Source organism: Ptychodera flava, chromosome 16 (genome assembly GCF_041260155.1).
Source record: "Ptychodera flava strain L36383 chromosome 16, AS_Pfla_20210202, whole genome shotgun sequence".
Lineage (NCBI taxonomy): Eukaryota > Metazoa > Hemichordata > Enteropneusta > Ptychoderidae > Ptychodera > Ptychodera flava.
Genome location: NC_091943.1, coordinates 30,462,594 through 30,476,523, shown reverse-complemented (window position 1 = coordinate 30,476,523; position 13,930 = coordinate 30,462,594). Strand labels below are relative to the sequence as shown.

At 38.5% G+C, this 13,930-nt stretch overlaps 1 protein-coding gene across 5 annotated transcripts; it reads left to right on the top strand.

The window, feature by feature from the left end:
- The first annotated feature begins 48 nt into the window (after window positions 1–48).
- On the top strand, window positions 49–13,371 carry LOC139114576 (uncharacterized). Of its 5 annotated transcripts, XM_070676387.1 has the most exons (9): window positions 49–295; window positions 841–955; window positions 1,398–1,475; window positions 4,809–4,933; window positions 5,529–5,595; window positions 7,214–7,330; window positions 10,712–10,894; window positions 11,449–11,559; window positions 12,316–13,371. In XM_070676387.1, exons 4-9 carry the CDS (start codon window positions 4,866–4,868, stop codon window positions 12,496–12,498), a joined length of 729 nt encoding a protein of 242 aa, XP_070532488.1. In that variant the 5' UTR covers window positions 49–295; window positions 841–955; window positions 1,398–1,475; window positions 4,809–4,865; the 3' UTR covers window positions 12,499–13,371. The 5 variants fall into 5 exon arrangements, 3 of the variants coding, with proteins under 3 accessions (XP_070532488.1, XP_070532487.1, XP_070532486.1); XM_070676386.1 differs by lacking the exon at window positions 841–955 and having other exon boundaries at window positions 187–295; XR_011547898.1 differs by lacking the exons at window positions 49–295; window positions 841–955 and having other exon boundaries at window positions 1,356–1,475; window positions 12,316–12,815; window positions 13,286–13,371.
- Window positions 13,372–13,930: the final 559 nt, after the last annotated feature.

Below are 13,930 nucleotides of genomic sequence, written 5' to 3'. Positions count from 1 at the left end.
TAAGTCAATATCCCCTTTTCTTTTTGTTATTTTTTTTCTTTACATGAGATGATAAAAGGGAACTGTGAAAGAAATGTGCAGCAACACAGGATGATATGGAGCTAAAGACACACAGCTTCAACCTCAGAAAGCTGGAAAGTTGGAAAGATAATAGAGGAGCGAGATTACTGATGGAAAAAAAGAAATAATTGTGGACTCAATGTGGAAAATATATATATTTTTTTATTTATTTATTTATTTTATTTTTTTTTATCAGTCCATCATCCAACAGGCGTTAGCCCAATTACAGGATGAGGTAAGCATAACCCACTATCCCCCCAATGGAGCACTGAGGAGTAAAGTGCCTTGCTCAAGGGCACAACACCGTGCTAGAGTCGTGAACTCACCGTCCTCCGACAGTGAGTCCATAACTCTGGACCTACTGGGTCTTGAACCCACCATCCTCTGATAGTGAGTCCGTCGCCCTAACCACTGGTCCACTCTCTACCAATGTTAGTGATAACGTTTGTTCTGGTCAGCAGCACAAACCCACTGAGGATTTGCAAGACAAGAATTCATATAGGGAGTGAAATTATGTATTCTGAATTGATACGATTAGAAGTTCTGAGGGGATGTCCCCTCCTGATACAGAAAATGTTGAATATTACACGAAGACGTTAAACGAAGTCATTTTGTGGCCATAGACACAGAAAAATTTCCAATATGTACCTTCTCAACAGAGGTATGTGTATATATGATAGTAAAAATCTCTATTTGACGCTGTAACTTACGTAACCAAATGGTTTTCAACATTCTTTGTTTTGCAAAGAATTAAAATGTAGCTTTTGCATATGTGTACAGGCAACGGAAGTTCTTTGAGTTACTAATGTTCCAAAAGTTAGTGTGATACACGGATTCAAATTCACGATACAGCTGTCAATTTGGGAATGCAGCTTCCATTTTACATTAAGTCTAGGTAAGATGAGTTCTAGAAACATTCAGTATTGGGTATTAGTGATGGAACCCTTTCGTATACGGCAAATAGCTTTGTTGACAAGTAGTGACAAGCCTAAAAGAACAAAAATGTACATCATATATCATGGGTGTGCCGAAAATAAGTGATGTTATGAATCTGACGCACCCTGAAAAGAAAGATATAATGATAAAAATCGGGCGTCCAAAGGGTCCGGCGAAAAATGAAAGATTCCTATAAAATGAGGCCCCCAAAGGGCGCGCCAAAAATGAAAAATAATGGCTACAAGTAACTATGTCTGCTGGCAATCTTCTCTATTCTTTCTGCCATCCTTTGCTTGATTTTTCCCAAGGGCAGCCTCTTTGGATCTTTCTTTTTTAAAAGCATTCCAAGCCCCCTCCAGGATATCAAATTGTTCGTCCCTTGTTGTGTTTTCCCACTTTAGGAACTGAAGCTGCAAGGTGTACAAATTAAGGTATAAAGACGGGTCACAGGTGATGTGAATCTGTTTTCGCCGAGACGAGTAAGTACAGAAAGTATCGTGTATTTCATTTATCCTATATCTATTATAATGGTACGAAGGGCCCACCATCTTCTGAAGGCTGTCATGTCAAAAAATCTTGTCTCTTCAGCGCACAATCTCTTTGTGAAAACACATAAAGGAGCTGGTTGCAAGGACTATGACACCACCATTACTTCTGCGTACAAGTAATAATCTACAAGGTACGGAACGAATGACCATCAGTGCACACTGTCTAAGATTCTGGAAAATAAACACAAATCCGTACTGTCAATCGCGACGACACTCTATTTGTTTGAAAACTCTAGGTCATTCTAGGTCATTCAACGCATGCGTGAATAACATGCATGCGTCATTTGACGAGTGCGGTAGCGGAGTGTAATTCATTGGCCCCTTCAATGCAGCTACCATTTGATAAGGTCCAAACTTGAGCATCGTAGTTGAAGTGTCTGTATTCATAGCCTGTCGGTTCCAAGAAGGCCTCGCCTCTTGCACTTTGTCTCATCGAGCTTTAATTTCAAAAGCTGTTCAAGAGTAAGCAAGGTCTGGCAAGACAGCAAAACACAGCTTCCAGCGGTGGGCGCAGTTAGAAAGCGATATGGCAAGAGTACCTGTCGTCGATTTTTCTGCGTACAGTCTAACTAGAAGTTCACCAGACGACAACAGCGTTGGAGAGCTCATTCAAAGTGTTCACGACGCTTTAACGTCGATTGGCTTCCTTTATTTGGTGAATCATGGGATACCGCAGAGCGTGGTAGGTAAATAACATAAGGCATGTACGTGCAAATCACCACTGAATTCAAGCACCTCCATGATTCAAGCTTGGCGCGTGGCTCGTACATCGTCGCTTTGCGAAACCCCTGAGATACAACCAGAAGCACGGTTACTCCACTGTTGCGCGTGGTTCGATACACGGCAGCCGCTGTGGTATGCCCCTAGGCCTTCTGCTGATACGCATGTATCGAACCACACGCAGTCTACTAGCTGTGATATCGCAGCCGTACTTGTGGCGTATCGGACGCGCTCGGGTCATTGGGGTCATCTGTGGCGATGACCCCAAACCAATGACCCGAGCGCGTTCGACACACGCCACAAGTGCCGCTGCGATATCACAGCTAGCAGTCTACGTATCGCCGTACTGTAGTAGGTTTACATAGAAAATCATGAGGCATCTCACGAATCGCACTTTCAGAAAGGTCACAAGTCATAGGGGTGGACGTGCCCTTGCGAATGAGAAATTGACACACAAACGCAAGCGGACCTTTGATTTCATGGTGTAAAGTAAAGTAAGCCTTTATTGAAATCGTATCCCCATTTGGATCTCGATCATAAAGTACAATAAAGGTTTTGCAAAATCGACAACATGATGTTCGCAAGGCCATGACATGTTGACTGAACTTTGACCTCCCATGTATCAGGAGGACGCCAACAAGTGGTGACTCGCGTGTATGGGAACGCGAACATCAGTCGCACGAAACCTCGACTCCTGTGCATAAAACTGTATCATGTAAAGTACAGCTAAAAATCCCCGAGTGTATAGCGACATAACGAAAGCCCCGCCATCCGCAGCCGTAGCGATTGACAGACCGTCTGAGCTTGGAAATTGTGATTCTTGCAGTGATCTCAGTACTCCATGTGGGCGTACTTTTTGTTGTAACCGTTACTGAGATCTCGTGCTTGTCAAAAATGATAAACTGCAATGCAAACTAGTGCCCATGGAATAAAAACCTTGGTAGAATCCTGTCCTTTAGTTTTACAGAACTGAAGCTCAGTCAAACTGCTTGTACATGTATACAGTCTAGTTGACTTTTGAGAGCCTCGGAGCCCTCTATGGTAAGATCTCAGCGTGGCTCATCGATCAAAGACGGATCTCGGAGCTCAGCGCAGTCTCATATCGAAATTATATCTTCAGCGGAAAGGGGGATATACAGTACATGCTGGTCTTATGAGTGACCTTTGAAATTTTCACAGTTTTGGCCAACAATTTAATGGTAAAATGCTGAGGATTGGAACAGCCAGAGTATCTCGAATGAAGACAACTTTATTCTTACAAATAATTTATGACTTGTAGCCTTATATGCAGTCCATCTTGATCTAATCGCAGTCAGCTTTGAAATTATTCCGTACTACATTTTGCCCCCAACGGGAGACTGGCCGGGATGCCGGAAAATCGTGTTTAACATTGTCATGTTCGGATTCGGATTCCTGGTAGTACCCAGGGGGAAAGATTGTAAGACAAATTTAATACTTTTACTTGTATGACAGTAGGCACAACCAAATTCTGTAGGGAAAATGAAGAAGTGTTTTATTACAAATTATGACGAAAATGTTAGGCACACTACGTTTTCTTTGATTGTGTTTTATGGCCTATGGCACGCTGATAGGGGAAGTTAATTCTTAGTTGATCGGTTCAGGTTTCAATTTCAACAAAGTCTTTTACAAATTTGCAAATAAGTACAATACGAAAATGATATTTTTCAGTCGCATTAAGAAATATTGCAAACACATGTGACATCGAGTTTTATTTATGAGGAGCAAAGGCCTGAACCTCAGCGGGCTCTGAGGCCCTCAAAAATCAACTCGACCGCAAACTGCTACTAAATGCATCAACATTTGCTTTAACAGTTTATGAATTGATCAAATATATAATATGTCCATGAATACGTGTTCATTGGGTGTAGATATTTTTTAGTTATGGTAGTATTTTATTCCAACCGTACCCTCTCTGACGACATCGCAGGAATAATGCCAAAGTCGATTCTTAATGACGTCATGGTTCTGTTGTTATAGAGCGAAAGAAAATTTTCGAAAGACAAGTTTCACAAGATTTTTTTGGAAAATATATATAAAATTGACAGCAAAAGGTATCCGATACCATAGATATTCGGCTGTAATTTTGCAGCATTTATATAATGGAAAGCTGTTATTTATGTTGAGATGTGAGGTCGTCCTGGATCAAGTCAAGAACAAATTATTAATGTGTTGTACTCGGATCTCCTAGCAGGGTTTATAGGGCTGCTTCCTTATGACGTCACCACTCCATTTCTATTGTGCAGAAATAAAATATTTGTTTGGCATGGCTTTTGGAGAGAGAAACATTTGGAAGTAATGCCAAATCGTGTGCAGTGATCTTAGTGTCATATAATTAATATCGTTACACTGTGATAATCTGTTGGAAACCGACTACAAGTAGTAGCAATAGGCTCAAACGAACAAAGTTATTTGCTGGCGGCCAATATGGCGCACACATAGCTATATTTAGTAACACACCTGCAATCACCATCAGTGCTGTAGACACCGACTCCTGTGTCCTCTTTTTTAATAATTCACCAACAGATTGACAATGCATTCACACAGTCAAGGAAATTCTTTGAACTCCCAAAAGATGTGAAGATGAAATACAAAAGGCCGGACAAATCGTCAGAAGGCAATCATGGATATGTGGAATGTGAGCAAGAAAAGTAAGTGGTGATGGCGATTCTATTTCTACGAACGGAAATACGAAAATGTCATGGCATAAGTTAATATTGATATCAAAGTCTACAACCATCAAACAAGATATGTAAATTAGAAATGTTTTGAGGGATTGTTCACGGCCCATTCATGATTGAAAGTTTCTTTGCGCTATGTTCACGAAATACCTTCTCAAAAATCACCTATTGACTCAAATAATGTTAAGCATGAGCGTTACCCTATTGGTGAATATTTCAAGAATCTGTTTAGCAATAAGCTGTTGTGAAAGTATTTTACTTTGTACACACTTCGAGTGTGTGTCAAAGTTTTGACAAGTTTAAATAGCCTCAAGTAAAGTTACATAATGTTGCTTTAAAGACATGATTTGTAACGATGATGATTTGTTGGTAATGTAGGCATTAGACAACCTGACAGAACGTGGCAAAAATCATCGTGAAATGTTGAATTTCAACTCCAAATTTGGAAAAATTTTCACATCTGGATCATTAAACATATTTTTGATAAACAATTATGCATTTTAAGGTACCACTCTTAAGGTAATTTCTTTTCTTAGTTTTATCATCTTATACTTGTAATTCACAGATTAAACCCTGAAAGACCGGGCGACCTCAAAGAATGTTTTAATTATGGTCCCAGAGAAGCAAAAGGGGTAAGTCTCTTGGTTGTTCAAAAGACTGAGCTGTTCACTGGCGGCGTCTGTTAGGAAGTGATTCCTGTCAGTGTTCAGCTACCTATGTTGTGCTGCAGTTACCAAAATAATAGTGTGCTTTGACAATTTAAGTAAAGATGCAAAGATGAAGGTGATATAACACCGTACGGGGTGACAGTGAAAACACTGGATTTAACCATAGCTATAATCACATGTCTTGTGGGGAAGTGAAAGGCGAAGAAAAAGAATTAATATGAATTTCCCTGATAAAAAAAATCCATATGCCATTAGGGTTGAGCATTTTATCTGCACCGCTATAATAAGAGAGTCACTGAATTGGCCTTAAGTGACAGACTTGTTAGTGTTTACTATTTGCCCATTAATTGCCAAATGTTGTGTTTGGGTATGACATGAGCCAATACACATACCTGACAATGTCAGAGAATTAAAAAAAACATTTAATAATAATTTAGAAACATACTATTTTTCTCAATTAATTTTGTCTCGTATATTAGGTGACACGTTTTCATTTTCATTATCCGATTACATTTTCCTGGTAGTTTGATCCAAAGAAGGAATTGTAAACCGCCATGTGTGGTCCCTCGAAACTCCTACTTATTACGTTCACTGACTTTTACCTAATTCATTTTCTAGCTGAAACTTCTTTAGATAAACTTTTACCAGGATATAGGAGCTGTCGAAAAAACTCTTTTTTATAGTTTCAAATGTCATTCCTTTGTGGCGTAACGATCACAGCATTCACTAACACTCTAACATTTGCCATATATCGTCTGCGCACTCCAAATACTTCCAAGTGAAGTTAGAGTCAAGTTAGTAAAGATAACGTCACACGACCGTGGGAGACTTCAGAAAAATGTCAATACCGTTGTGTAGTATGCCTCAGGAAAGGATATTAGGATTTTCAAACTTTTACTAATCCTTTTCCGATCAACCACTTAAGGAAGCTCATATTAAAGCTCTTGGAGTACGAAAAATTTTCACCGTCTTCGTTTTCTAAAAATCTAAAATCATATTTTTCGTGATGGAGTTAACACATGGATGGCGGCAACATTGAATTTCAAACATCGGGAAACGTCGGGTTATTGAGTACCAATATTTTCACGGTGGCCCCTGACTTTTTTTCTTGATTTGGCAAGAGAATGATTGAAAGTTTCATTGAGGAAAGTTTGAGCAAAAGTTTAAGTCTGTCACTTTTGGGTGCGTACTACACCTTGGAGATTTTACAATTGATGTACTGCCCATTGATTTTTATTCGTAAGCCACATGTACCAATTGCAAGTATGAACGCACGTAAATTGAAAGGACAGGAAAAGTTATTAATCATTTTCATGTGCATTAGCATAGACAGTAGTTCCCGCGTCTACTGTCTATGGTATTAGTGAAGATTTCTAAACTCAAAGAGCAATTCTGCGGAACAAGTGGTGAGAATCGTTTTGAATATTGATGGATGTGTTACTCTAGAAATCTTAGGATGTTAGATAAACTGCATTGCTGCTTGTTTTTTCACATTCGTCACCTCCGGGTTTTTAAATTGATTATACCTTGCAGTTGTCTTATACAATGTTAAGCTTTTTGCACTGAATTTTCCATATTCCAGAAGATGCCAGATGCTGAATTACCTGAGTTTGCACATTGTGCAGTGAATTTCTACGACCAGTGTAACCGACTAAGCAATCGAGTATTGGAAGTGATGGCCAGAGGTCTCAATCTAGAGGTAATGTATGTGTCATTCATGTTTACGTTTAATATTTTAATCGTACCTTTGATGCAAAGATTTCCATATTACAAGGGTGAAATCCATTTGACCTTTTCTTTGCCACACTTTGGTACATCCCTACTGGTTTGAATGAACTGGGTACAACTGTACATGTATGCAGGGTAATGGGGTCGGGTGGGTTTAACTAGTTACGTTAGGGATCCTGGTTGAAGCTGTGCGTGTTAGGCTTGATGTCGTCACAGTAGAAGTGTGACGTAATTCCACGTTTTGCATTTCTCCATTGCAAGAAACGTGAGAGATTACCAAAACATAAATATAGACATTTGTACAGTTTCCTTGGCTCCCAGTGTTCTGTTCACATTTCCAGCTACTTGCTTCTAATTAATCCTCTTTCTCTCAAAGGGAGTATAACACCTACTACGGATTTAATTGAAGCCAAATTTTGCAATGAGCACGGAGTTCAATCGGCCTGTCTTGTATTTCAAAAGTCTACATCTCTAGCAGCCTGTTTTCAGAGTAAATATCAGTTTCAAATTTTGAAGTAACAAAACTGTCGGGGACAAACGATCGCAACGTTACAACACATTTCTGGTCTACATCTTGTGTGGCCTCATTTTGAACTCTGTGCAATACGTGTGAATTAAAGTTTAAGGGGCTCACCATTTGATTTCTGGGGGGGTATGGAGGATTTTGAGAGAAAAAATTTGTCGCCAGGTGAGATAGAAGAAAAAAAAATTGATCCTGTCATGGCCTGAGAAAAAAAAATTGTCATAACAGACAGAAGTGAAAAAAAAATTGTCACAATGCACCAGAAATTAGCAAAATTTGAAAACCCTATTCTCATATATTCTTTGCCGGCGCGCCGCCATAGGCGGCGCAAATGTTTTTTACCACAAGTAATTCTTATGTTTTTTTCCCAGCACTTATGATATAAGCATGCACTACATAGGTCTACTTTACACCTCCGTACACTCAATGTTTTCCTTCCCTTTTCTGACCCAAGAAATCATATTTCAGGATTTCTGTTGCAATATCTCAATGGCATAGGCAATATCTAAAGGGGCTTTTTGACTTCTGTAAATTGTGAAAATTTTAAAACACAAGACAGGAGTCAATAAACTAGTGTTAAAAAAAATATATTATTCTCTCAATATAAATATATTAGGAAGATGTACAAGTTGACCATGAAAAATTGAGGAACAACAAATATAATGAAATACAAGGGAGGGGGTCATGCACTAAAAAAATTGAAAACTTCAGGGGGGCGTTACTCAAAATGTGGAGAGGGAGAAGGGGGCGGGGTTACTCAATTTTTTTTGGCGAAACAAATTGAAACTCATCTCAGATTGCACCATTGCACACATCCATTTCTCAAAATTTTCAATGCGAGAGGGGGGCACCCCCTCTCGTGCTCTCCCACTCTTGGGTCTTCTAACAGTTTTACTGGTAACAGACAAATTTAAAATACCTCTCGGATTGCACTACACTGCACCATGGCGCACATCAATTTCTCAAAATTTTCACAGGATCTAGGACAAAACTGAACTGTTGTGAATTCATCCTTTATTATCAAAGAAACATGTTTTCATTTACCTCAGTTCAATGACCATTTTGACAGTTAAACATACCATATTCATGCTTTTCATTAGAAGCTGGCAGCTGGAGAAATGACACAAGAAGGTCACAGATTTTCCGTTCCTGTATATTTATTTATCTTCAGTCTCTGCTAGCAGAACTGTTTTTCACAAATTGTATTGTCATTGTTTGGTTGTTGAATATTGTGACACAAACACTGATCATGCATAAAATGTAAAAAAATATTGCAGTGTTCAATGTCATTTTCAAACAGTTTTACCGAGTGCAAAATAACTTGAAACTCCTCTCAGATTGCACCATTAAACATATCAATTTCCCAAAATTGCCAATACGAGAGGGGGAAACCCCCTCTCGTGCTCTCCCCCTTGGGGTGTTATAACAGTTTCACATAGTAAAAAAATTAAAAAACACCTCTCAGATTGCACCAGACTGCACTATTGCACACATATATCTTAAAACTTTCCATGCAAGATAGGGGAAAGCCCCTGTGACTCTTTCCCCCTAAGCCTCTCGCATGTTCCCCCTGTACTTTCAAATTCTGCCCGGTCAGATATCCTAGTGAAAACCCTGTCATAATACCCATCCAAATTAAACAATATATTATATGGTTAGATACTACGTGAGCTTTTATATCTTTATTTTATTGTGACTTGCAATTTCATTTTGATGGGTTCACCTTTTTTGAACCATCATGAGATAACTGATGATAGCCTAGCAGAGTACATCAGGATTTCAAAGGTCTTTACTGTTGCTGTATTTTGTAAATTTTACAAATACATGTATTTGTATTTAACTTTTCTAAGTGGGCGGGATCAGTCAAAATTTTAGAGTTAGAGAGGGGAGTTACTCAAATTCATCCTGGTTAAGGGGGGGCCGTCAGTCCCGTCACTCAATATTTCTGAGTTTCAGGCCGTAAATAATGACAACGCATCACAAACTTGATGACAAAGGAAAAAAAATTTGCATTGCTACTCCATTTGAAAAAAAAATTGACGCAGCTCTGACAGTAGAAAAAAAAATTGCTGTCACTGTGACAGGAAAAAAAAATTTGCTCCCATACCCATTTCCTCCATACCCCCCCCCCCAAAAAAAATCAAATGGTTCTCCCCTAAAGGGACAACGTTGCCCATTTTTCATGAATTTTGTCTGATACGAGAGACTACTTATATTGTCTGACATGTTGAAAGATACTTAAGGAATGGGTGACCATGCATATTCGACCCCGATTTTAGACAAATTAAATGAAACCATGGCGAAAATGATTTAATGGTCATGACCATTAATTCATTTTCGCCATGGTTTAATGTATCGTGTATAAAACCGGGGTTGAATATATGCACGGTCACCCATTCATTCAGTATCTTTCAACATGTCAAACAATATAAGTAGTATCTCGTATCAAACAAAATTCACGAAAAAATGGGCGACTTTGTCCCTTTAAACATTTTGTTTTTGTCGAAAAATATATATTTTCCCATATAGTAATTATATAAAGTATTTGCGAAATGTTTAATTTTGATCAAGTATGATTACACTTAGGGCACCCAAATTTGTTTCTTAAATTCCAAAATTTTACAGATTGATTCCTGATTTTGTTTCTCAATTGCGAAAATGGTTTAAAATTTCAATGGAGTTTAGCAAAACTTTAAAACATCCTGTTTTGAGGCTCATACTACCGTAAAGATTACACATTCTGCAAGTTACTGTTCTTCATCTCAAATGATTGTTACAAGTATGAATTATTTCACGAAAAGCGTTTGTTGAAATTGTCCACTTTATTAGGATCCATACATCTTTGTGAAAGCACATGCAGGAATCGGAGGCCCAGACAACGAGTCCGCAATTCGATTTTTATATTATCCCCCGGTACCTGAAAATGTAGAAGTTGATCAGATCCGTTGTGGAGAACATTCTGACTATGGCTCCATCACACTTCTGTTTCAAGACAATCAAGGTGGTCTGGAGGTGAGATATGAATTTGAATTCTCTTCGCAAATAAACACTTCCGACTGTTTCATTTATCATCGGTCAAGCAAATGTATTGGAGCGAAGCCGTTATTCAACAAAATAAAGTTGCCATTTTTGTAGAACGTCTTCTGCGCAAAATGCCAATCAGCAATCTGAAAGAACAAGAGAGATAAGCTCAAAGCCGATATTGATGATTGTAAATTTGATTTATAATTTGTATGCGTATTGTACAACGGGATAAGAATGTCACAGAATGAGCCACCCCACCCGTATTGAAAACCCCGCCTTTCAAAGCAGCATCCGAGGGCATTGCAGCATTTTTATGATACCTTTGAGTCGAGAAAACAAACCACATCGGTTCTGTTTTATTTGATTTCGATAAAGATACCTGGTATTCGCTTATAACTGAACATATCAACACCTTGTAACCAAGATGTCTTAACACAACAACATTGTCTCACACGATCTGAAGATCTCCATTTCAGCAGTTTTACTATGGTGATACACACCTCCCATATCTCATCAGGCGTTGGCCCTATCGGTTATTTCAGGTTAAAGAGAAAGATGGTGATTTTTTTCCTGCAACACCGATAGACGGAGCGGTCGTTGTAAATATCGGTGATTTAATGCAACGATGGACGTCAGATAAGTTAGTTTCAACCGTGAGTATTACTTTTCTGAGGGTATCTCATTTCTAATTTGAACGTTTTCCATTTATTTCAATTTCATTTCAATTTTTAGAGGCCAGCATTAGCACACAAATAATCGACTTTTTAATGGCGTTGTATAGATTTGACTTGGAATACAGTTATTTTCAGACTCCTCTCTAACCGGAATAAAAACACGGCGTATTTTAAATTTACGGGCGGGGTATTTTCAAAAATAAAGAAATCTAATATTAATTTTTTCTTTAAGAAGGGTTAGTTTATTGGAACCAACAGCAGTAAATGAATAGAGACAAGTGTTGTCATCAATACTGTTAGAACACCCAGTTCATAAACTCGCAGCAGCAAAGACCAAAACCTTTCCATTTGAAAATATTGCATATTAATGAGACATGTTACCTTGACAGTACACGGAATGACACAGCAACCCCATGTCATATTTTACGTAACTCAATGAAAAATCGTGGACGCGAAATTTAAAAGCTGAGCACAATTTTCAATGGTTTATTGCACTGGGGAAATCAAGCAAAAACGGTGCGTAAGATGACCGTTAATCAGCGTTCATCCGAAGGTGTTTTATTTCATCTGTCATTCATTTCCTATTTGGGTTCAATTATATGAACATAACTGATCAAATGTTGGATACTTTAGTTCAATTGAAAAATGTTTAGGATTGACATTCAAGAAAGTAATGAATAAAAAATCATCACGGTTTCTTGCACTCATGGATGAACACATTCATGTCCATTACAGGTGCATCGTGTTGCCTTGCCAGAAACTGAAGACGCCAAACGTTCACCACGACAGTCCATGGCTTACTTCTACCACCCAGACAACTCGCACATCGTAACCTGTGTGGATGGCAGTGACAAATATCCGCCAATCGGAAGTGGCCTCTACCTGCAGCAGAGATTGAATGCAACGTACAAATATTGAGTTTTAAAGGTTCATCACGTGATAAGAAGCAGAGGAACATGTCATTATACTTTTGCAAAGAACGTAGATATACTTCATCCATTAAAGGGAAAGAGTCATCAAAAAACTTGCCACGATTGTCAAAATGTGACGAGAGACAAAAGAAAACCTAAGTTTGCCTATCTGCTGTGTTCAGTCTCACGAATTTTCACAAAGCAGCAATTTGTGTTTCAAAGAAACAAAACGTGAGCCAACATAATGTCTGTGGAAATTTTGACGGTAATTCCAGAATTATTTCTTTCGAATCGTCAAAATACATAGAGTAAGACTTACACCTTGTTGGAGGCTTTGATTTCCTTCGATTAATGTGCCTGTAATTTGTAATTTAGTATCGCCAATTTGGCTAATTCAGGGGTCGATCTCCTCTCCGAGCGCGCCTTCAATTACGATTTACCAAGCGGTCGGCGGATATGTCAAGAAATATACCCGTTTTAGCATTTAAGGTACTTTGCTGTTACTGTCAATACAGTGACAGGGTTCCCTGCAAAGATGTCACAAATATGTAGTCGTATACCTGCAACGCTCAGTAATCTATGTATCGTAAATGAGATATCACTCAAATCTAGCTTGTTAGAAACTACGTCTTTGAGAGAGAGAGAGAGAGAGAGAGAGAGAGAGAGAGAGAGAGAGAGAGAGAGAGATTGCCGTCGAATCTTAAGGAGGAATATTAATGGTGTTTCTTCAAATTCCAATTTCTTTTACAAATGGGAAAGTAATCCAGAAAACAGCTTCCACACAAACTTAAAAGACGTGTATAGACGGCTTTGCAAGTACGATACGTACGGCAGTTTTAGTACTGTAATATTTATCTAGATTAAAGATTTTTCTCACGAATTACTGTATGAGCCATGTGTATCACAAATATTCTTAATCAGTTAAAACTGTTGCACGCACACTAAAGTTGCTCGAAATGCTGTACGTGTGGTATCGCCGCTTTCGTTACTGTATACTCATAATTGGCCTGAACTCATACTTGGCGTTTCCAAAGTTTGCCCAAGAGTTGTTTTTATTTGATCAAGGTTCCTCTTACGATATACTTTCGTGTGAAACAAAAATGGGTACTTCTGTTAGAAAGCAAATTACAGTGACAAGTTCAATATTGTGTGCATGGCGCTATAAGCAATACGTACGGTTGATACTTCCAGAGCCTGTGATTTTAAATCATATGCATTATTTCTTTTGCACTTTAGCGGTATTGAGAAACGAAAACTTATTCATGTATTTTTAGACTAAAAGCTCTGCCTGTATTTGAGTTGTCACTCTTATTTCTTGACAACGCCTTGTGTCATAGACTTCTTGGCGTGTCAAGTGTTTGCTTTTTCAAACCAGAGCCCTGCATTTGATTTATTTCCCTCGCAAGAATTCTGACAGAGTTCTACCAAAATCCAATAGA

What these genes read in the sequence shown, in the direction of transcription:
- LOC139114576 (XM_070676385.1), top strand. Translation starts at nt 2,071, where the DNA reads ATGGCAAGAGTACCTGTCGTCGATTTTTCTGCGTACAGTCTAACTAGA. An exon ending in ATGGGATACCGCAGAGCGTG is followed by an intron (nt 2,227 to 4,808) that starts GTAGGTAAATAA and finishes ATTCACCAACAG; the next exon opens with ATTGACAATGCATTCACACA. An exon ending in GTGGAATGTGAGCAAGAAAA is followed by an intron (nt 4,934 to 5,528) that starts GTAAGTGGTGAT and finishes TGTAATTCACAG; the next exon opens with ATTAAACCCTGAAAGACCGG.